At 54.1% G+C, this 23,314-nt stretch overlaps 7 protein-coding genes across 7 annotated transcripts; 4 read left to right on the top strand and 3 right to left on the bottom strand.

Moving 5' to 3' along the window:
* Positions 1 to 1,106: 1,106 nt before the first annotated feature.
* BDP81DRAFT_54719 (uncharacterized protein) lies at positions 1,107 to 2,597 on the bottom strand. The gene has a single exon (XM_060595972.1). It carries the CDS (start codon positions 2,252 to 2,254, stop codon positions 1,376 to 1,378), a length of 879 nt encoding a protein of 292 aa, XP_060443526.1. The 5' UTR covers positions 2,255 to 2,597; the 3' UTR covers positions 1,107 to 1,375.
* On the bottom strand, positions 2,413 to 3,013 carry BDP81DRAFT_451391 (uncharacterized protein; the record flags this gene model as incomplete). The annotated part of the gene is made up of 2 exons (XM_060592625.1): positions 2,413 to 2,805; positions 2,888 to 3,013. The coding sequence occupies 2 exons, from the start codon at positions 3,011 to 3,013 to the stop codon at positions 2,413 to 2,415; spliced, it is 519 nt and encodes a 172-aa protein (XP_060443525.1).
* A 6,907-nt stretch (positions 3,014 to 9,920) lies between these two features.
* BDP81DRAFT_324066 (uncharacterized protein) lies at positions 9,921 to 10,995 on the top strand (the record flags this gene model as incomplete). Its single annotated transcript, XM_060584848.1, has 2 exons — positions 9,921 to 10,061; positions 10,144 to 10,995. 2 exons carry the CDS (start codon positions 9,921 to 9,923, stop codon positions 10,993 to 10,995), a joined length of 993 nt encoding a protein of 330 aa, XP_060443524.1.
* An 83-nt stretch (positions 10,996 to 11,078) lies between these two features.
* On the top strand, positions 11,079 to 11,754 carry BDP81DRAFT_54689 (uncharacterized protein). The gene has a single exon (XM_060595971.1). The coding sequence runs from the start codon at positions 11,162 to 11,164 to the stop codon at positions 11,528 to 11,530; it is 369 nt and encodes a 122-aa protein (XP_060443523.1). The 5' UTR covers positions 11,079 to 11,161; the 3' UTR covers positions 11,531 to 11,754.
* Positions 11,755 to 15,026: 3,272 nt separating this feature from the next.
* On the top strand, positions 15,027 to 17,189 carry BDP81DRAFT_451387 (dihydroxy-acid dehydratase; the record flags this gene model as incomplete). Its single annotated transcript, XM_060592624.1, has 5 exons — positions 15,027 to 15,185; positions 15,317 to 15,414; positions 15,476 to 15,483; positions 15,550 to 15,657; positions 15,718 to 17,189. The coding sequence occupies 5 exons, from the start codon at positions 15,027 to 15,029 to the stop codon at positions 17,187 to 17,189; spliced, it is 1,845 nt and encodes a 614-aa protein (XP_060443522.1).
* Positions 17,190 to 18,770: 1,581 nt separating this feature from the next.
* BDP81DRAFT_324051 (glycolipid 2-alpha-mannosyltransferase) lies at positions 18,771 to 20,501 on the bottom strand (the record flags this gene model as incomplete). Its single annotated transcript, XM_060584846.1, has 5 exons — positions 18,771 to 19,112; positions 19,163 to 19,565; positions 19,618 to 19,704; positions 19,760 to 20,158; positions 20,215 to 20,501. 5 exons carry the CDS (start codon positions 20,499 to 20,501, stop codon positions 18,771 to 18,773), a joined length of 1,518 nt encoding a protein of 505 aa, XP_060443521.1.
* A 234-nt stretch (positions 20,502 to 20,735) lies between these two features.
* BDP81DRAFT_432230 (uncharacterized protein) lies at positions 20,736 to 21,286 on the top strand. Its single transcript, XM_060590758.1, has one exon. It carries the CDS (start codon positions 20,746 to 20,748, stop codon positions 21,061 to 21,063), a length of 318 nt encoding a protein of 105 aa, XP_060443520.1. The 5' UTR covers positions 20,736 to 20,745; the 3' UTR covers positions 21,064 to 21,286.
* The last annotated feature ends 2,028 nt before the right edge of the window (positions 21,287 to 23,314 follow it).

Raw genomic sequence — 23,314 nt, 5'->3', positions numbered from 1 at the left:
GCTGCTCCGTGCCTTGTCCCTGTTCCACTTTTCCTCGCCCGTCGCAGCTGCCAGTTGTTCACCTCAGTCCATCATCTCAAGTCCTTCACTTTATCAATAATGGCAGGTTCGACCTAAGCACCCACGGCAGGTAGGTACTTCCTACTTTCCTTTGCTAGCGGTACGATGCGACTGCGAATCCTGTCCGCGTGCTGCCGCTGCTCGTATTCCATCGCACCTACTGCGTAAGGCAAGGCAGATAAACAGCTATGCCTTAGACACACCGAGTTAGTCGGTCGGATCTGACAGCTCCTTCCTCACCTCGGACCCTTCGGCCATGCGCTCCTGCCGTGTGTCGTGTCGTGTCGCTCGCTACTGCGCTTTGCTTGAATTTGATGACTGAGGTCACAGGTCACAAGCGTTTCTTCTTGCGGGGAAACCCACCGCACCTCAGCTCAGCCACTTTCCTCATTCAACTCCAATCAAGCAAATAGCAATCCATCTGAGCCACTTTTATTCCGTTCCTGTTTGCCTGACTGAACGGGCAACGGGCGAGGCAGCAATTGAAGTGCTCCAATGAATGGTTGACCATTGACGGGGAGCTTGGAGGGGAAATGCGAGAGGACGGAAAGGAAAGGATGGAAAGTTTATCGCATAATCTCTCAGCCTCGTCCCTCCACCGATCTCCCTTTTCAATTGAGCTTCCCATGTCTGTAATGTTGTAAAATGTGCTCCGTGCTGCTTTCAAGGTCCAAGGTATAGGGGAAAAAAAATCAAAAGAAGGTATTCGTCGCAATTGTCCTTCTGACAGCCTTTTTGAACTACATGTACTCCATGTACCGTCTGCATGGTCCAAGTACTTGATCCTCGCTTCATGTACCTCTTGTTAGCGGTACCGCTGGTGGACACCGACCACAACATCGGACTCTGCGCGGTACGTACAGTACCTCGACTGTTGACGAGTACCTTGCCTCTTCCATCGTCGCTGCATGTACCGTTCCGCCCCGTCTCGAGGCGATTAGGCTGTGACGTTGGCATTGTGGAAACCGGACGACATGGTTGCAGCAATGTTGAATACATCTGAATGGGTTTGCGCGACTAATTGCCTGTCGGACGAGCCAAAACCAATCCTCAATACGTCTCGCTCATTGTTATTTTCAGCCCCTGGGATAACATCATGTCGCTGCTCATCAGCCGCGGCTCTGCAATGGTGAGTTCATCCAGACTAGGGGTTACTCGTCATCTCCAACTTGTGATGACGCCTCTCCCTGTGCGTTGGACCGCTCACAGACGTGGTCGTGGTCCAACAGTGCGCGACGCTAGACCTGGGAGCGTGCCCATTGTGGGCATTGCATCTTCTTGCCGCTGTCCCAGCGTTCATGTCAGAATGAAAGAGTCAGATTGCGCTCGAGGCTCTGTTTGGAAAGACACCTGGGTGTTCAACTGAGTTTTGATGCTTTGCTCTAAGGATAATCTGGCTGGGTTCGGGAATCCTTTGCACTACAACAGGCGGTCGAGAAACCATATTGGTCAATTGAGGGGGATTGGATGCAACGGACGACTCCGCGGAAATGCCTTGCCCAACACCCCGAGGTTTCCGTGCGGTACTGGTCCTCCGATGATGCCGAGGTGCGGAGCCCGCGGCCTGGCCAGCTTTCGTAATCATCCGGGACGGGGAACGGGAGCCAGCAACTTCACGGCAGCGGACCGAAGGCCCGTCTTTTCCCAGGTCACATCGGGAGAGGGTTGGTGCCGGGATACCGGGATCCTGGAGACCGAGCTGCCTCAGAAGTGCACGGTTGCAATCGGTTCCGGGCGCTTGGGGTTCCACTAGGCCGTGGCCAGATCGGGACGGGGAGACCAGGGTGCCCGAGATGCCGCGGTCCATCGGCATCACCCCTCTCCACTTGCTGCTCCACGAGAGTCGTATCGTGAATGAATCTGTGTGCTCGTCACGACAGCGAAAGAGAGAGAGACGTAGATAGAGTGATGAGGCTGACCGCCGGGCACATTCTAACAATTGGCCGCGTATTCCGCCCACCCACGTAAGCGGTACCCTACGCAGCTTGACCGCCAAAACAAAAACGACGCTGCTAGTCCCCCAAGACAAGAATTGTTTCAAACACCGAAAAAGAGGCGACGAAACAAGGTGGCTCGCCCGACCCTGGCAACGACCCCAGATCGCACCAGGCGTGAGGATGAGCCCCATGACCACCAAAAAGATGAGCCCCAGGTTCATGCCAAGCTCATGTTGGATGCTGTCGTCTAGCTTCATGTTGTCGACAGGTAACCTAAAACGGCCTCACAAGCCCTGACCCGGCCACGTCTACTGCCATCCGGTCTCTCGCTTTCATGCGCGTAGGGCAATCAGACTCCGTGACGCCATCCTTTCCTTGCCAGAACGTGCATGTTCGTTCCGAACATGGACAGACTTTATGCCTCCTTGGCAGGTCGCGATGAGAGACCCCAGCTGTGAAACGATGTTGGTCGCAGGGTTCCGGCACCAATTGTTTGAGACTCGCGGCTCTTGGGCAACAGATGACTGAAGACACGTCCACCACAACGTCTTCGCGCATAGTGGCCCTGGGCTCGGCCAAGCCGTGAATCGGAACGCTGGCCAGTGCCCGTCGCGAGCAAGTTTGTCGAGTCTGTTGATGTTTTCTCCCAAAGTGCCGCTCTGAAGACATTGGACGAAGAGGATTCATGCAAGTTTGCTGAGACGGCCGACGACCAGGCGATCCAACGACGATCCGTGGCGACATGAACAATTGGGAAGGCCGCTGGATATCTCCGTTGCAATCCCTTTTGCTTGAGAAGCTCAGCCCCCTATGTATTTCAGGGCCCTAGGTTGAAGCAAAGCGGAGAGAAAGTCGCATGGGACGCCCTGATGCAAAGTAGAAGCACTGACCCACAAGGCTGGGCCGGCCAACCTCCACGTAAGTGTATTCACTCGGCCGAGTAATGCGAGACACGCGGAACAAGCTGGGTACACCGTACGGGCGACGTTCCATTTCCAGGCATTTTTCTGCACCATGTCGGGTAATTTCGTCGAGCCAATGCGGAATCTGTGTCACTCTCCAGATAGTGATTAGTATGCCCCCCGTACCTATTTGTCCAGCAGTTGTAGTACACCTGACCCATCAGGTAGTAGGTATTGATCTTGAACGGTGTGTGCAGCGGACAGTGTCAAAGCCGGGACCTGTAATCTCGCTCTTCTTAGCCTCCGTCCTCCGTGGATGCACTTGTACTGTTGCAGGACCGTTGAGTGTGGGGCCGCCCCAATCCATCGGTCGAGAGATCAGACGAAAAGAGTATCGCCAAGCTTCTGTCAGGGAACCGGGCGTCACTGTTCATCTAGTCGAGTCCGGTACGGTTCCAGCACCAGGTAAGGTGGGCGGATCCTGACGCGAATCCGAACCACGGGTTCGATTAATGCGGCCGTTTGTGTCTCTATGACATCTCAACTCCACCAACCACACTCGCGCCCGTCGACCATTATCCTCGGTTGATGGGCTTCCCGAAGATCATTACCGCCATCACCAGATTGGAGATGAGATGGCAGAGCGGCAGAAAGGGGACGTGACGTTTGGCGATTCCTCCTGGGAGAATCGGAGACGGAGACCTACGGATACTTGGTCTGCATTTCCCACCGGATAGGTATGAATGCGGGCGCTTCTGGGCTCGCGGGATGCGGGCGATCCCTTCAATACCCCAGTTATTCCGATATTGAGTCTGCCTGCTCTCTTCCCACATTACTGGCGAAAAGTTTACTGGCCGCTGATGGTCCGGATGATGAGCATCCGCCCCGTGATATGTTGCCCCCTCGTCTTGGTCGTATGGAGGGGTAAGGCCCTTTGTTTCTGAACCTCCTTGGCTGGATGGAGGCTCTCACATGCTGGGGGGAGATTTTGGGCGATCAGGGACCTCGATTGGTAGGGCCGCCAGGTTACACGTTGGAGCCTGGATGGCGGAACCTAATTGGTGCCGGGGTTGACGCTCGAGAGGATAATCAATCATGGTTTACCTCCGCTCAGCATTGTGGTTTTGCTAGAGCTTGAGTCTTGCGGGACGGGGGCCAAACGGGCGGCCGGAGGATGTTCATTGTGCGCAACGCGCAAAGAGAAGGAAAAGTCCCGGAGCGGACGGCCGCAAGTCATGGTTTTGCCACGGAGAATTGGGGGCCACGAGCAGCCCGCGGCGGTGACGGGCCGTGTTTCGATCTCCATGGCGCCGATGGTGGCTCGGCTTTCTCATTTTGAGTGAAGCCACCCAGGGAACGGCCTGTTTCTATTAGTGCTGCGGCGGCGAGAATGTTTCTGCTTCTGTAGGATGTAAATTGCGATCTGTGAATCGTGATGGATGGCAGAGGACGGTCTATGACTCGGTGGACCCGTCCGTCAGGTTAGGCAGCGTGCCAGTAGTTTGGTTTGACAGGCTGGAAGGGCGAAAAGATCAGACGAATCCTATCCCTGATGAGGTAGACGTTGGAGGCCCGAGGCCGAGGTTTGGCTCAGACATGTTGAACTCTGTGTGGTGTGGCCCAGCCCGCCCAGACTCTCGGCCGTGACTTTCGGCGGGCGGCAGCAGGAGAATGAGTGAGGGAGGCTTAATTGACGACGATTAAAGGGCTGCGGACCTGAAAGAGAGCGTGTGATGGACGGAGTTCACGCCAGACGGTATCCGTAGTGTATCGGTATCCGTACTCTGTATTCGTAAGGTAGAGACTAATACACCGTAGAGAGCGCCGGTAGTAGAGAGCGTTTGGAGGGGAGTGCCTGGAAGCGGAAACGAGATGGTGGCATGGTGGCATGGTGCAAGCCAGATTCAGTTTCAGCAGAGATCTGTTAAGAAACAAATAAGGTTTCCTGCATTAGGGCCCCTCTGTTGTTTCTTGCAATCCATGTTCGTCCCGTCGGTCAGAGGATGGGAAGGGGAGGGTGTGGATGGTCGGCTGTCTGTTCGCAGCGTGCGTCTGTCTGAGTTTTTGGGAGACGTCGTCGGGAAGAGAGGTGAGTGGTGGAAAATGGAGGGGGATTTCGGGAGGGCACAGAGGGGTGACGAAGTCCCTCCCGGGTGTGGGCAGAAAGAAGGACGAAAAAAGAGGTCTGAGGTGAAGCTGACAGCCACACTTTTGATTGGCTGTGGTCAGTTTGCGGGCGGCGTGTGTAGTCTGTGAGTGGCTCAAGCCCTGAGTAATGGGGCCTTAGGTACGGATAGGAACGTACAGGACTCAATGTGGGGGCCACGCGTTTTCGGTACGTACCGTAGGCCGTCAGGGGGAAAGGGCGACCAAGAGGGAAAGGGCTGAGACGTGGGTGAAATTGCGCCTGCTTGCTAACGAGTTTCAAGGGACTTGGGCCCAGGACATGGAAATTCACCAAGAGGCAACAACGGCCTGGGATTCCCAAATGATCACGGCTAGACGAGCAAAAACGAGCAGAGTCCCCCTCCTCTGGAAACTAGACCCCCCCCCTTCTACATTCAAACCCCCCTGGCCCTCTGGAGAGATTTTTCTGTACATACGAAGAAAACCTGCCCTCTCCCTTTAATTGTGCTTTCGTTACGAAAACAGGTGAAGCGCTTTTATTGCTCTCTCCACATCTTGGCAGGAAAGTGGTGCGAGTTTCAATGTTTTGGTGCGTCTCGGTACCCACGGAAGGCGGGGGAGGATACTTTCGAGGAGTCAGGATCGGAGAAACCCTTTTTTTCGACAAACCTGCCAGTGCCTGCCCTACAGGTGAATGGCGGTAGAACAAATTCATTTATTTTGTCAACTTGTCACTTGTGACTGCCGGAGAGAAAGTGACTGACTGAGTGGTCCGTGAACCAACTGTGAGAGAAAAGTGTGTGTGTGTGTGTGTGTGTGTGTGAGAGAGAGAGAGAGAGGCCACGTTGGGATGCCGATGATAGAGTGCGTGTCTGAAAAGGTTTATTATCCAATGTCAAGTCTTATGAATAGCGTCCGTCCGTGTTTATCCGTAGGTTTCCCTCATATAAGGTACGGAGACTTTTAATGACGCCCGAATGAGGGGTGTGCTAAGTTTGGCTGCGGCTGCGGATGGATGTGGGCAATTCAAGTTGCAATGCGGCGAATGCATACCAGCCTGGGATGGCATCGTAGTGTAGGGCAGTCAATTTAGACAAACATGCCGCTGTGCCGGGTGATCCAATGACTGCCATAGCAATGCCACATATGGAGAATAGATGGACAGGCACTCTACGCAGCAATTAGTATCTACCTAGTTTTTGATCGGTGATGAGCGAGCACTTTGCACCAAGTACGCAGTGCACCGTGAACCACCACGCCCTGCTGAAAATTGTCAGTCTCAGAGCGCAAGTGCCGAGGCGGCGTCAGAGAGGGACGAACAAGAAACAGCCTCATGTTTCGATACAGATGCCAACGCCTATGCTTCTACTTCGTACCGCACAACCCAAGGACACCAGACACCAGACGCCTGGACTGGACACGCCATCACATCACATCGCTTCGCTTCGACAAGGTCGCGCGGGGTCCGAAGTAGGGATGCCAGAACTGTCGATCAGATGGGACCATGGGAAGAGTCTACGAATACAGTCGTCAGTCGTGTCATGGTTTATCAGGGCAACGAAGCCAAGGACCTGTCTCTTCCTTCAAAGTTTCTTAGCTGGTAGTGAATATCCGTAAGGATTCTCGGTGTCCCAGACAGGATGGCGCTACTGTTGAAGGGGAGAGCCCTGACATCAAACCACACAGCCGGGTTGGCATCTGGGCCTGTCGATATGGTAGGGGCGGCTCTGGCGCAATTGTTCCCATTTAGGAGGCTCTTACACGGCAAGCCGCAACGGGGCCTAGTAGAAGACGACGTGGGACGAAGTCAAGGAGCCCCGAGCCTCGAGAACTGACTGACTGTGGTAGTGTATCCATAGACACAACACAATAGATCACTCACTGTGAACAAAAGGACGGTTACAATGGACAGGGGTTTTCGGCCCCGCCGCACCGGTGGTTCGCAATGAGGTGGAAACTGCCCTGTGAAGCTCTCTTGCCTCGGGAACCGATACGTATCTACGTACCAATTGCGGTTGCGAGGCTGACCGGGGTAATGGCGGTTTCTGTTCCTGACTTGTCCCAAACCCAATGCGGACTAGTAGCCACTTAGCGTGCCTTGCCTTTCTGTGTGCGCAACTCGCAAGCGCAAGGAAGGCTCAGGGGCTGCCGCGAAAACGGGCCAATGGCAGTCGCAGGCGCGCCTCTGTAACACGTACCGTCCATCGCTTGACCCCGCCGTCAAACGCCAGACAGACATCCTCACACAACCTTCAGACACAGGGTCACGATCCCGTCAGGACGACGACTGCCCGCAACAATCTGGACAACACCAGCGGCAGCATCAACAACCTGCCGCCCTTACGACCAGTTCCCGCTCCTCACCAAAAACGGCACTTGAGGACTGGCCATGCGACGACCATGCTGCAATGCAGCCTGCGCGTCCCTCTCCTCATCCTACTGCACATCGCAACCTACGCAATGGAAATACGCAGTAACGTCTTGTACCGCACACCGCACCGTCCGCACCGTCCGCACCGCACGTACAATACTTCGTACACGCGCGCTATACCATACGAGACCGAGACGAGGAAAGCAACCTGCTCAATACCCCGTTTCCCTCTCAATTGGGCATATGCTGCGAATGTATGCCTCGCGTACCCGCAGAGCCCCTGCCTCTCTCTCTGCCTTGTCCAGCCTATCTGTACGCAGTACGGACTCACGGGGTACTCCTCAACAACTATTCCCACGAATACCTCGCTATCGTTGTTCCAAGAATCCCCTCTGCAAGAGTGCGAGACCGCAAACCTACGCAGAGCCCCAAAACGCTGCAGCCATTCCCCTTCCTTTGCGTTGCTCCCCCTCCCTTATCCTCGCCAATGCCTCCGCGAGATTGACAGCGAGCAGACGTATGCTTATCGCGACTTGAGACTAGATGTCGGCCGCAAATAGTAACACCCTCTTCCTTGTTGCAAGCCACCCGACCCAGCGTGACGGTGTCAACTCTGTCGAGGTCTCGGGCTCGGGAGGGATCAATGGTTTGTTTTTGACTCAAGTTACGTAACTTTCCAAAACAGCCTTCGGCGATGCCATGCCACGCCATCCCAAGCCCCATACTATGCGGCGCTCTGCCACGCGCGCAACACGAGTATCCATACCTTTCTTACCTTACCTTAGTAGAGAGAGAGAGGACCGAATTCTCTAAAGTCCCTCCTCATCGGTCATGAACAAGATCCACCGACCATGTGCCGTGGCCGAAACCAAAACCAGCTGGCGGGTCATCCAGATGCTTGCAACAAACTAGCCAAGTTGAGGCTCTGAACTGAATCTGCATGGAATTGGAGCCCAGGCCTCGGGGCAGGCACACTCTCCCCTTGTTGACGAAGAAGGGGAAGAAACAAATCGGAGGCACGACACCGCTCTTTTCGGTAACGGGGACGCTACGCTGCACGGCTTTGGTGGCTTTCCTTTACCATGTTCCAGGTTCACAAATGTCAAGAGCCTCTTGTTCCAACTTCCTAATCTCTCTTGTTCTCGTTTGCTCTTCGAGTCTTCAATGAGAGCTCCATCTCTGGGGGCCCTAGGCTTGGTCTATGCTCAACCTGCATCCGAGCCTCCGAGGCTACAGCTCGTTGCGGGCAATCTTCCAATTTTACTTTGGCTTGTCTATTGGCGGGCGCCACTCGACTCTGGCTGCTCTCTTCTCGATCCATCATGGCGGCCGGTTGAGACGCACGTTCGTCTCTCACCGGATCCATAATCTCGCACCCATGCCTGTTCCTCGTCCGTCTCCTCTTTCTGGCCCTGCCCTCGAACAAGTTACGTACAGGGGTGTGGTCAAACAGGGTGTGGCTTGCACAAGTGTTGCCGGGCCTGGTCTTGGTTTCTCTCTCACTCTCTCTTCTGGGTCTCACACACACTCTTTTTTTCTTACTTTTTCCCTTCAGAAAATGGGGATGGCAGCAGACCAGGCGGATCAGACCAAACGTTATGCTCTGCTAATTCTGTCACATCCACTCCATCTTCTCCAGGGTCTGGCTGGCTTCACTGCTGAATATCTGCAACAGGGCTAGACTTGACGGTGTGCTACCCCCCCCCCCTTGTCCTGCATGTACCAGCACCCGAACATGATGAGGCAATGTTTGCTATGCCTGCCTACCCGCTCTTCTTCTTTGGGCGCGTGTGTGAGTGGTGCCTTGTCTAAGTACGGGGACAGATACGGTCTAATGCTGGTAGAGCTGGTCCCGTCTTGTCTCGTCCTGCCAGTTGTCAGACAGAAACTGAGAAGAGACTGGGACCCAGGGCCAACTTTGGCTGTGGCTGCAATATTACTTTATCCTCCCCCTCTCCCCCCATCTCGAACTTTTTCATCTTTCTGTTACCTTCTCTACCTAACTTGGGTTTATCATCAACATCCCTTTTCTTCGTCTTCTTGAAGCGCAGTTGCGTGTCCTTCTTTTCTTCTCCCGCAGCTAGGGTTTTTACTTTCCTTCATTGTCCAACTGGCTTGGCTGCACACACTCATTTGACTACGCTTCTTGAACACCACCTTTTTTTGTCAATATATCTTGACCTATCCGGTTTATTCAAACAAACGAACTTCACTTCACTTCTTTGGGACCTTCCCTCACTCGCCTATCCGTTTCCTTTCTCCTTGACGGATCTGCAGAAAGCCGACTTCGTTGTTGCGAGCTTCCGGCTGGGACACCACCTTTTTTCAACAACAATCAACTTTTTAACCTTCGATTCGTTGGCAGCAAGTTTCTGCTTCTTCTTATCAAACCCAGCTTCCAGGACACCGCGAACAACGTAACGCGTGAAGATTCTCCACCGAGAGACCCCAAGAGTTTACCTCTACTTCTGAGAGGTACAACGACGCAACATCGACTGTTCCGAAACGATTTAACGAGCAAATATGTCTCCCACGATGCAATTGGGGCCTCACACGGCCACCTACACTCCCACTTCCGACGCCATGGATCGTCATGAATATGGAATCACCAAGAACCGCAAGGCGGCTTCAACCGGAGGAGGCAGAGCATGGAGCGAGGATGAGGTATGTTTCACTCACAGTCTTGGGGACTGCTGCCATTCAGAGTCACATGTGTGAGACCATTGTCTAACTGTACCACACACAGGAAGTCTATCTGCTTCAGACTCGTCTTCAGAAGATGCCTTACAAGCACATCGCCGCTCACTTGAAGAAGACTGAGCTGGCATGCCGCCTTCACTACCATCAGCTTAGCCATGGCAGCAACCGACGCAAGCAGCGTGCTACCTCGGTCTCTTCTGGCTCTTCCACCACCCACTCACCTGTCATGCAGCCGACGATGCCTTCTTCCCTCCGAGAGTCGACTCCTCGTTCGGTCTCTCCCCCAGGCAGCTCAACCAGCTACGCCCCTCACTCGCCCGCCCCTATACAACTTCCCAGCATCATGGGCCACGAAGCTTCTCCCAGACTTCCCGCCATTCTCCCCAAGCCGGTCTGCATGACACTGCCACCTCCTACCGCCTCCCCCACCCGCGGATACCCCACACCTCTCCCTGAGCCTCGCAGCGCGGCTCTCCCCTCCGCCACCTTCCAGTCCATGTCCGGCAGCCTCCCCATGACGCCACCGCTGCGTCTGGAGTGCGCTCTTCCTTCTACTCAGTCCATTGTCAGCCATCAACACGTTGACATGAACCGCCTCCAATCCGTTTACACTGCACACCGCGCCTCGTTCTGGGCCGCTGTTGCCAACGACTACGGCCCGGGTGCAAGCCCCGTTATGTTGGAGCAGGCATGGCAGAACGGTGCATGCTGCAACCAGCAACAGGCCAGCACACCCATCACACCCACCTCCAGCCCCGACAACCTGGATCGCGATAGCTACGACAGACCTCAAGACAAGACTCGCATCTCTGCTATTCTTGGCATTGACGCCAACCCGCGTTCTCCCCGTGAGCGCGAGTTGGTGAGACGCATGGAGGAATCACGAGTCGGCGCCTAAGCAACTCGGCACCGACTGAGCCAACACTTTGATTCTACCAGTGTATTACTTTACCACTTTGAGTGTCTGATTCTTGCTTGAGGTTCTGCGTCTTCCTGAAGTGGAACAAGAAGACTACAGCATCAAGCCGCGGGTTTGTTATTCGCTTCTGTTGGCTTCTCCTTTTATGAGAAATTCGTTTTCTTTGTCTTTGGCCAAACCTCTTTTTTTTTTTTTTTTTTTTTTTTTTTTCCATCTTCATCGTACACGAACACATACGACCGGATGGCTGCGAACTGTTGGGGCGCTATTCGGCGCAGGAAGGGGGGATTGCTCAGGAGGGGAAAGGAGCCGCCCTTTCTTCCATTTCTTCATTTCATCTTCTATCGACTTTTTGGGGGACAAAACGAGGCCATCACCGAGGCATGCGAAGGGGATTGAACGCTACATTCCTGAAACGGGATGGTTGGGCACGACTGGCAGTGCGGAGGAGGACATTTACAACATTTCTTTCATCTTCTCGGGAAGGCATCTTTTCCACACTTTGCAGAAATGAAGTGATGACCACGAACCACAAAAACCTCGCAATCGTGGGGTTATTCCGAAACAACTTGTTACGGCAGTTTTTTGTACATTAGAGCGGCCCCTGGGGTCCTGCGGGATTCATGCAGACGACGATCGCGTTGGCTTTTGCTTTTTTCCCTTCTTCAAAACGGCGAATCGAGAAATCAGAGTTTTGAGAAATCTTGTTTCTCCCGCAGTGACTTGCTATCTACCTACCTACGTGTTATCAACGCTTGACTCTCGTGTGCCATGACAGCTGCAGCTGAGAGAGAAGGAATACGAAGAGAGAAGGAAGCGATGCGTATGTCCAAGCGTGTGTGTGTTTGTTTGGACATTGGTGAATCGCTTCGATACTGATACGATCTCTCAATCCCTGTCCAGATTAGGGTAACAAGTCGTCGAGTGAAGCTTGTTGACGTTTGTCTGACATGTGCTTTGACGATCCAAGTTGCAGTTTCTAGTTCCCGATTCCAGACAAGCGCTTCGAAGGACACGCCCATACATACATGATCAAACCGTCAATAGCGTCATGTAGATGCGATGCAAGATGCAGAAGAGGGGTTCACCATCGGCAATTGTTCCCTCGCGGCAAAGTGCAGTGTCCCGTCCCCGTAGGTTGTAGACCGCAGACACTCACGGCACCCTGTCTTTCTAGGACGAAAGTTACGTACTTTGTTCTCTTCGTGTGAAGTTGGAAATAGCAACGGGGCCGTGAATTGTGCGGAAGGCAAGGCCAGCCATGTGTACGTACCCGCGACTATCTTTTTGAAGTTGAGGTTGAGATTGAGGTACGTACTGGCGCGGTCAGAGTTCCCCCCTTCACACCCTCCCAAGTCCCAACCTTCATCCTCCTCCTCCTCCTCCTCATCCTCCTCCTCCTCCTCCTTTCCTCCTCCTTCTCCTCCTCTCCTCCTCCTCCTTTCCTCCTCCTCCTCCTCCTTTCCTCTGGTACCTTCAATCACCTACCTTACCTTATCATCACTCAGCCCAAACGTCCAAAGATCCCAAGGTTTCGTCGGTCCGCCTTGATCAGCAAAGCTCTGCTTTTTTGACACCCTCCGAAACCTTCTTTCCTCCCAACTCTTGAAGCATAAATGGTTTCGGCCTTGTTGGAACAGACGCCAGCCAAGTATGGTCCCTGGACTTGTTTCTCACACCCCCAAGCAGGGAGCAAGGCAGAGCATGGCATGGCTTGGCTCGAGAGAGGAGGGACGAAGAAGGATGGTGAAAGGAGGGGGGTGAAGGTCCAAGGAGGAAGCTTCGTAATGAGCTGCGCCATCCGTCTGGATTTCGAAACGAGTAGAGTTGGGCGGATAGGTCGGACGAAAGAGAGAGAAGGCCGGCACCCCTCGAGTCTCGACGAACGCCCTTCCATTGCTGTTCCCTCTGCCTTCCAACACTAAGGCACATTGAAACGAGCGAGAGGAAAAGCATGACTTCATCGCCAGCGTCCCCCCTCCCCCTCGCCGATCCAAACGCAGTGTCAAACAGAGTGCCATCCCATCCCACTGGTGAGAGACGCCAGGGAGATGCCCCTCTCTCGCCGTTCAGTGTCCGAACTTTCGCAACACGACAGGGCCTTGGCACGATTGCTGTTTCTCTAATCGAAACCCTACTAGAGCGGACGACCACGTCCTTCTCGGTTGACTTCAAGATTACGCAGTTGGTGGTGGTGTAGTGGCTGGTATTGCGTGCATATGAGCACACACACACACACACACACACACACACACTTACGACTTACATGCATACTACACACAGCAAGTGTAGCAACGGGCGGGGGAAAGAGATTCACGACGTTGCAGCGCTCTCCACGCCCAGACAGACTGTCGACCGCTCAAGCCTGGGATGCGGGGAGGCTTAACGGGAGGACCCCCATCTAGCGGAGACTCCGTCTGCCACGATCATCTCCAGATTTTCTCGTGCCAAAATGCCCCGAGGACCTCGATCTCCGAACCGCGAGCCGGTTGGGCCCCGCCTCCGGGAGTCGGGACTAGCCTGGGTCCCGGCAGATCTCCAGCCTTGTAGGCTGTGCGAGATCTTAAACCGGGACGAGGTCATTGTTGCACCAACAGCTCATGTGTGCGGCATGTCGCACGAGTGAGCAGCGTGGCTCAACAGTTCTCGGAACTATTCTGCATGCTGTGGACAAATCTAATTCTGAAGATGCGACCACACTGCGGAGCGGCTTGAACTCATCTCGCCGGGGCCGGGGCCGGGGCCAGCACCGGCATTGAGACTCGACCCATTGAATCCCGTACGACAAATGCCTCTACTATGATTGGAACGTACTTTAGGTGGGGGACAGCACAGCACGATTTCCCACAACCCGAGTGTGAACCAGCACCTAGCTACGACACAAGTCCAGGAACCAGTCAAGACGAATGCATTGTGCATCTCGTCAACACTAACGCGAGCTAAGGACACAGGCACACAGGATAGCGAGGAGGGATAGCGTGGGCAGATCCGCGAGCAGCGAGAAGCCCTTGCGTGTCCCACGGACTGGCGTCATCCAATTGCCCAACCGGCCGGCCTTTCGCTTGCCGTACTTTGACGTTTTGTACGCACATTCTCTACTGCGGCATCGCCAGTTGTGAGGCGTGGGAGACATGCTTTTAGTCGGAGAGAATGCCGTTAGTGACGATGCTTTCTTGATGAAGCTGGTCTCTTGATCAGTCCATGTCTCTCCGTATTCCCCTTTTCACTTCTCAGTTGGCCCCTGAAAAGCTGGCCCGTTGCCGTACAACTCCATCGCAGTTCATTTTCCGTTATACCCGTCATTCGTCAATGGGTCATTCTCCATCTCATTTACCCTTCTTCGACACGTCCCATCCCGTCTTATTCACCCGCAAAGTCAATTGAGTATTGCTCCACTCCCAACCGCGGACTATGCCCCGATTCCCCTCCGGCGCCGCCGGGATCACCCGACCGAAAGCTGCGAGCCGCTTCGTCTCCGTCGGCAGCCCTCCCAATAGGATCGCTCGCATTAAGCAGCAATGGATTCATTCCAATGGCGTCCCGAGCGGATCCGTCCCCGAGGTTTCTGGTGGAGCGCCTGACGATGTCCCTGCCGGTAGCCTATTGAGGAACAGGAAGAAAGCAACGAGCTCTGTTGACTTTCCCCGCATTGTGAACCTTGGCTGCCGTTGTCGCTGCCGGGAGCTGTGCTCTCGCTCTTGAGCTACATGGTAGTGGTATGTACACAGAACGGATGCGTGTGGTGGGTGAAACAAAGTTCAAAAAGAAATTGCCGCCCCCAGTAGCCCTTTTCCCTTCCCCGCGTCTACTGCTGCTCATTGATTATTTTTCTCCCTTCCATGGTCTTTTGTTGACAGTCTTCCCCTCCCTTCTTGCGCCGGCATCATTTCAGCATTTTGGAAAAGCTTGGCCCTCCCGACTCTGTAGCCCAAACGAGTCAACGCGAACTGACGCAATTGTCTTCTTCCACTAAATCGAATAGCCGTATACGCCCCCTAGAAGTCTTCACGATGAGCGCAGACCAAGCAGGCCACGGTCCAGGTGATGCCGAAGAGACCAGCTACAAGGACAGCCACGATTACATCCAGTTCAAGGAGCACCCCATTGAAGGACAACTCAACCGGTGGTCGCACACAATCACAAGGGAACATGACTTTCCCGGTGCACAGGTACGCAAAGCCTTCGTTGAATCGTCTCTTGTGTTACAGCAAAGTTGGGGAATGCGGGGTTGAGGCCGATGCGGGGTGTTACCGCGGGGTTGTCAAAAGTTCACGGGAAATAGAAGCTCACGATGTTGTAGGCCATGCTGTACGGCGCTGGCGTGCCGAACAAGGACATGATGAAGAGGGCGCCGCATGTTGGTATTGCAACAGTGTGGTGGGAGGGCAATCCTTGCAAGTATGTCTTCCCTTCTGAAGTGGTTGGTTGTCAAGAGGTGGCTTCAACTAACACGGCACAGCACGCATCGTAAGAAGATCCCTATCTGGGAGAAAGGGCCCCAGAGATGATACAATAAGGCTGACGCGGGAACAGTGCTCGACTTCGGCAAGATTGTCAAGAAGGCTGTTGAGAAGCAGGGCATGCTCGGCTGGCAGTTCAACACCGTGGGCGTGTCAGACGCCATCACCATGGGAGGTGAAGGTAAGTTATCCCACCCTTCATTGCAATTCTCATACGGCAAACACTGACTTACACTACCAGGCATGCGCTTCTCCCTCCAGACCCGCGAAATCATTGCCGATAGTATCGAATCCGTAACCTGCGCACAGCACCACGACGCAAACATCTCCATCCCGGGTTGCGACAAGAACATGCCGGGAACCATCATGGCCGCCGCGCGTCACAACCGCCCCTTTATCATGATCTACGGCGGTACCATTATGAAGGGCCACTCCGACCTCCTCGAGAAGCCCATCAACATCAGCACCTGCTACGAGGCTAGCGGTGCCTTCACATACGATCGCCTTCACGCAAAGACGAACCCCGGCACAGAAGGCCGCACGCCCTCTGACGTCCTCGACGACATTGAGCAGCACGCCTGCCCTGGTGCCGGTGCCTGCGGAGGCATGTATACGGCAAACACCATGGCGACTGCGATCGAGGCAATGGGTCTGTCGCTCCCCGGATCTTCATCATACCCCGCCCTATCCCCGGAAAAGGCCCGCGAATGCGAGCGCGCCGCCGCGGCTATCAAGATCACCATGGAGAAGGACCTCCGCCCTCGCAAGCTCATGACCCGAGCCGCCTTTGAGAACGCCCTGGTCCTGACTATGATCCTCGGCGGTTCCACCAACGGTGTCCTGCACTTCCTCGCCATGGCCAACACGGCCGATGTACCCCTGACCATCGACGATATTGACCGCACCAGCAACCGCATACCCTTCCTGGCCGATCTCGCCCCGTCAGGAAAGTACTACATGGAAGATCTCTACAAAGTAGGCGGCACGCCCTCAGTCTTGAAGATGCTCGTCGCAGCCAATCTCATCGACGGCTCCATCATGACAGTAACGGGCCGCACACTCGCCGAAAACGTGGCAGACTGGCCCTCACTCGATCCGAACCAGAAGATCATCCGCCCGCTCTCGAACCCGATCAAAGCAACGGGCCACATCCGTATTCTCCGCGGAAACCTCGCTCCCGAAGGCGCCGTCGCCAAAATCACCGGCAAGGAAGGCCTCACCTTCACGGGCAAGGCCCGTGTCTTTGACAAGGAGCACGAGCTCAACGTCGCGCTGTCGGCGGGCTCCATCCGCCGCGAGGACGGTAACCTCGTTCTTATTGTCCGGTACGAAGGTCCCAAGGGCGGGCCGGGCATGCCGGAGCAGCTCCGTGCCAGCGCGGCTATCATGGGCGCCGGGCTGGACAATGTGGCGCTCGTGACGGACGGCAGGTACAGCGGTGCGTCCCACGGCTTCATCATCGGCCACGTCTGTCCCGAGGCGGCGGTCGGTGGACCGCTTGCGCTGGTGAAGAACGGAGACACGGTTACCATCGACGGCGAGACGAATCGGATTGACACTGTTGATGTCGATGAGGCGGAGATGGAGAGGCGGAGGAAGGAGTGGAAGGCGCCTTTGCCGCATGTGAGGCGGGGTGCTTTGGGCAAGTATGCGAGGCTGGTGGGTGATGCCAGTCATGGAGCCGTCACGGACGCGGCGGATCCGTCGTGGTAGATGTAGACTTGCCTTGGTATAGACTTGTAATTCAGTATCATGTGGAAGTCAACTTGTTCGGCCTCTGTCATACGTTTGCTCGGATGTTGAAGTCCGAGGATACTACCCTCAACACCTCGGCCTTCTCCCTAAGGGACCGATGTTGTGCATAAAAACATGGGTCTGCTAGGTTGGCAACGCTGGATGTAGCTCGGTCAGCACCTTGAATCAATGAAATAAAATGAGACGAGCGTGGATGCGCTGTTTAGCTCCGTGTTCGAATATAGAATGAGGAATTGTAAAATATCACAAATGACAAAGGCTCAGAAGTTCAGCAGACAATGGTTTCCCTACATGTATGAAGTTGTGACCAGGGGTTTTCGGTTAGACGTGGGCAAGTCAATCTGGAAGGTTGCCTTCATCAGCTTGTAGTAGTATCTTGTAGTTCATTTTAATAATGAGATTTGGGAGTCCCATCTGGCGTAAGTTCTAGTCATTTACATAGGACTCCACACACCGTACCGTAGTAGGCTGGCTTCCAGATCAAGCAATCCTCATTCGTACTGATGAATATACAACCGGGAAAGGAAGAGAGAAATAGCCCGCGGAGGGGGGGGCGGATATCGCTGCAGTTCACCGCAGCGTGGAGTGGACATGAAACTCTGCAGTCATTTCCTTTCTCGGCTTCTTACGACAAGTCAGCCTCACTCTTAGCAGGCAAGTATTTAGGTTATAAATCCAAGAGGAGAGGGAATGAGTTACACTGTTCCGAAGCTCCTTGGATATCTTGCTGGATAAGACTCACTCAACAGCAGCAGGTTCCAACTCTGGACTCCGGCTGACCTTGGCTGGGGTTGGTCTAAATGGAACCTTTGAGTTGTTTACATACTTCGCTGTCACTGGGCAAGCATCACGGCACCGAGGCACTTGTCGTTGGTAAAACACATGTATACCATTGGCACTGGAAAGGCTGGAGCTTTCCAGCATGCACTTCTCTAACTTTGAAAGCTCTCCCGAGAACAGACGTCGATGTTTCGTTGTTTATGCGTCTCATACAGCTTGGTATCCTTGCGCGCGCGGTAAAAAGGGGCTTATCTAGCACCCTCGTTCTTCCTGCAGCATGTCTCCTCCCTCTCTCTCTCTCGCTCGCTATCGCGAATGCGATCTCTCCCACCTTCCCTTGCTCTCGACAACTTCAAAAAAAAAAAAAAAAGACTTGCGCGGCCCAGGGGATAGCCTGAGCCAGCCATTTCTGTAGCTTCCCACCTCTCTATCTCATGCGTCGCGATTCCTTGTGGTGTGTGATTGATGAAAAGGAAAAAGAAAAAGAAAAAGAAAAAGAAAACGATTATGGACAGTGACCGAAAACTTTGAAACCCGTAACTCCCAAAGAACTCGAGCAAAGGCCTGTAATGGCAATGCCGTTACACCCATGCGTGCCAACATTAATGAGACAACCTTCTGAAGACAAGGAGTCTGACGTCTCCGCTTCGTCAATATACAATCCCTTTTTATGTCGTTTCCTCCGTGACTGGCGCCAGAGCTCGTATGCTGGCGGTGACTCGTGACATCGTATACGTATGCGATGCATTGTCGTTGCCATTACGGGCTGGCCCATCCACCGGCAACATCAACCCATTCAGCAAGGCACGATCCCTCCTTGCCCTCGACGTCGACGATATCCGTATCGCATCGGCATCTGCATCCAACTCCGTTCTCCTTCTCAGAGTCCCAGTTGTCCCAGTACTTGTCTTCCTCGGCACGCTTCTTGTCATCGAGAGTTGTCTTTTCGAGGAAGGGCTGCCTGGGCAGCTGGCGGGCTGGAGCGTTGGCGGGGCAGTGCTGGATAGTGGTGTGTCGGTATCCAAAGTCACGGAAGTAGTGGATATCGCGAGGGGAGAGGAGGGCGCCGGCTGCCAAGGAGTGGATGGGGGCATCACCCCACTGTCAAGTGTTAGCTTAGTTCTTCATGGTTATGCATCGTCCGGACTTACGCGTTCCATCCAGAAGCCTCCACTGCGGTCCATCATCTCGAAGAACTCTTCGTATTCCTTGCTGCGGAACCAGTCGAGGCTGGCAATTTCGAAGTTGGACCAGAAATGGCACATGTTGTACGACTCGCCTTCCATAGCTTCAGGGTCGATGTCGGGCAGGTTGTTGCGGTTGGGATCGGCACGCAGAACTTCTTCGGGCAGCGGAGACTGGTCGGTGACCGGCTCTTCCTTCTTCTCGACGGGGTCGACGAACATCTCCCACAAGCCCTTGGACTTGATGCCCTTGAGGCGCTTGTAGGCGGAAGCGTATCTGAAGATGTTGGGGACAGTCTCGCGAAGTTCCTTGACAGCGATGGTGAAGCCGTAGGTCTTGTTGGCGTCGATCATGGCCCAGAAGGGATCACTGTGTGGAGATTAGCAAGTGAATTGTGGTCGATCAGAGTGTCCAGACGTACTAGGTGATGTCGCAGAAGTACTTGATCTCGGGCTCGAGACGCCAGTACCAGTTGTACTTGGCGAGAAGCTCATGCTTGTAGAAGAAACTGTGCCGCGTTAGCATAGAAATGAGAGGGGGGTCTTTGTGTCTCTGCAACGTACCCAGAGTAGAAGCGGCACATGGCGTGGTAGCTCTCCAAGCCACCGTACATGACGGCGGCGTCACCCTGCTTCGCGATGCCCTCCTTTGCGACCTTGTGGTCGATCCAGTCGGGGTAACCCCACATCTCAGGACCGACCTTGCCAAACTCGACGGGGGCAGACGTGTAGTTCGTGACAACCTCCTTGAAGGTCTCGTTGAAGTCGCCATCGTTCAGGAAGACATAGGGGTAGTGGTACCAGCGGTTGAAGTGACGCTCGATGGACTTGATCGATTGAATGACGCCCTCCAACTCCTGGTTGCGGGCCAGGACGACAAACGCACCGTTGGCCTTGGGTCTGCTCGTATCGGGCTCGAGGCATCCGGTGACGAAAACCTTGTCGTGCTCTTCGCTGATTTTCCTGTACGTAACGTGGTTAGGATTGATCAATCGAAGACTGTGAGATCAAGTGCATACCTGATGGCAGGGGGAGCGCCTGCGGGCATCAATATCCTTCCAGGCGAGCTCGGGTGTCTAACGAAGAGCACGAGGATAAGGATGACGACGATCAAGGGAAAGAGGATGACGACGCCGAGGGGTACCGAGATGCTCGAGTTTCCGCGGAGTCGCAGGGGCCTTTTGAAGAAAGCAAGTCGCGAGGTCAATCTGTTCTGGCGAGCGGCCTTTGTGGTAGGCTTCTCGTCGGCGGTAGGCAGTTGCGGCGACGTCGAGGTCGCCTTTGCGGCTCGTCTAAAAAGATCCATGACGGCGGCTGCGGCGCACCGTGGCCAGAGCAGTTGTGTGAAGGAGGGAGGTTGTGTTTGGCGGTTTCGTGGCGGAGAGATGTCGGATGAGAGATGGGATGGCTCCAAGGGTGGCGTTGAAGGATGTGTCGTCAATATTAGTAGGGTTGGATAAGGGGTGTGCAAGGCGATTGCGGTGCGATGCGTCGATTAATGGAGCTGTTGTCTTTTTTTTCTCTTTTTTTTTTCTTTTTTTTTTTTTTGGATGAACACGCGGACCGCGAACAAATCCAAAGCCGTATGTTATCGAAGTAGCATACGCAGGCGAAAAACAAAAAGGCTGATTGACACGTGGGTTGCGTGGGCGATGCGAATTGTGGAAGGGGTGCGGTACGTGAACGAGCGGCAGGGACGAGATTTCCCTCGAGCAAGGCGTCGGGTTTGGTGGTGGTTATGGAGTGCTGATCGCAGACGGAGGGGGGGGTTCGAAGCTGAGACTGAACAGTTTTCAGACTTCGCGTCGAAGGCGGAGAGGAAAGACACGGCACTCGCTGATGGAGAGGGTGTGATGTGGATGCGGTAGCGGAAGCGGAGCGCGCGGTTGCTTTGCTAGGCCTCGGTGTTGCAATCAATGGGCGAGTCGACGGTGAGACTACTACCCTCGTGGTATGTGGTCGATTGTGTGTGTGGGATTGTGGGATTGAGCCCAAAGGTCAAAGGAAGCAGAAGAACGTTGATTCTTCTCTACCAAAGATCACACACACACACACACACACACACACACACACACACACACACATACACACACACACAAAGGGCCTGACGGGTTGAGCCGAGTTTGGATGTGGTCAATTGCGTCGAACGAAGGGTCTCGTCTCGGCAGGCGACATAGGTCAGTGGCGTTCGCGAAGAAAAAAAAACAGAAGGCGCGGGCGCTTGCGAACGCTATCGTAGGTTGTCGTCGTTGTCGTCTTCGTTCGTTAGGTCGGAGGGAGGGTGTTGAGTTGGAGAAAGGGAAAGGTCGTTCGGCGGGATGAAGGGGGTGGGTTCGTGGGTGGGAGAGAGGAAAGGGAGTTGGGATCCGTCGGGGGCGAGTAACTTATGGAACCAACTTTTTTTTTCCCCGGGGGTGTGGGAAGGGGAAAAAAGCTGACAGATGTGACGGATACGGATGAGGAGACGTCTACGGGTGGGAGAGAGGTGGAAGAGAGGTGGCAGAGTTGCGGATAGGTAGCCCAGTCAAGGTCAAGTTGGCATTTTTTCAATGGCGATAGGGGAGCCGGGGGACGAAAGGAGACACGGTACATCAAGGTAAGGTAATAGGCGCCTTCCATACCGAAACCAATTTGACAGCACCACGCAATTCGATAGCGAGATAGGGATGCCGTCTCCTGTCATGCACCTCACCGGCTCACCCTCACAGCCACAGTTCACTCCATGGCCATGTGTGCTCTCTGCTCACCTCATGCTGGGCTCGCCGTGGTCTGGGACTTGCAAGTTGACGGGGATGGCAGAGACCAGACCGGACTGGACTGAATCTGGACGGGAACTGCAACGACTGCAACTCCAGAACAGCCAACCAGAGCACAGCAAGGGACAGCAGAGTGGGAGCGAGGGGGGCATTGGGTGGATGCGAGCAGCTCAGGGAACCTCGCGTCATTGGATAGATCGTCCCGCCAAGAACCACGGAAAGGAGAAAGTGGATCCCCCTCCTTTTTCGTCTGGATACCTGGGGTACGTACCCTTACTGCTGTGTCCCCTTGTGCAATCTGGACTCTTCCGTTTTCATCCAGCAGTCAGTCACTCTCTCTGTTTTTTATTTTTTACCTGTCTCTATCTCTATCTCTCCTATACACGATTACCTAGGGTACCTTGGGTATGGACTTTTCAATTCCTGCATCCTGCCAGCTGGCTTCAGAGGATGTTGCATTGGATGCTATAATTTCCTGTAATCTGGGTGTCTGGCTGCTGCCCTGGAGCTTGTCAGCTCCTGCCATCTGCGCCACGCTCCCCACCTCCCGTCTGCCCAATCGCCGGGCAGACAAATCGCACACCACCAAGGAAGTCCCAACCCGATCCTGCTCCGGAGGTGGCATACGACGCCCAATAGCAGCCAGTCTGTGCTTCTAGCGCCACGACCGCATGCGACACTGTCATCTCCTTCCTACCTTACGACCTTGCCTACGTAGTATGCTTCTGTCGTTATCGGCTGCCCACGAGTGGCACCAGCCGCGCACGCAATGAGGTTGTAAAAAGCTCATGCCGGAAATAATACAGATACAGCTTGCCTAGCTCCGTTGATCATTGATGAGTTTGATGAAGCCCATCTATCGGTGTGGATCACCAGATAACCATGACTTCAACTCTATTCTTCGTGTGGGTTACTCACATGATGTGCATGACTGGTGTATGCCATACTCACTTCACCAACCACTTTACCAACGGAGTACCCGTACACTTGTTTTGATGCTAATGGTATGAGGTGAAGCATAATCTCAACGCCCTGTCTTATTTTACCATATAATTAATTACCTTATATCATCCTCCTACATTCTTAAAGTCCATATCAAGCTGTCGGATGCCAGAACGGCTGAGACAACACAAAGCTCTCGTGCTCTGACTGACGTATGAAATAGTAAACTTAAATCATAAATGGACTGTTGAGCCTTATTTACATCCCTCTACATCGTAGAACGACAGTGACGCTCTCTCCTGTTATTGACCCCTTTCCGAATGAAGCCAGGTGCTCGCCTCAGTGATAAGACATCCTTATACACTGCAGGATGTTAACCGATAATTTCCTCCTTGTCATGTCTGACATTCGTGAAAGCTGA

This window comes from Colletotrichum phormii, assembly GCF_030913505.1.
Source record: "Colletotrichum phormii strain CBS 102054 chromosome Unknown BDP81scaffold_14, whole genome shotgun sequence".
NCBI classification, from domain to species: Eukaryota; Fungi; Ascomycota; class Sordariomycetes; order Glomerellales; family Glomerellaceae; genus Colletotrichum; species Colletotrichum phormii.
The sequence above is the reverse complement of the archived record's forward strand: the minus strand, read 5'-3'. Positions and strand labels throughout refer to the sequence as shown.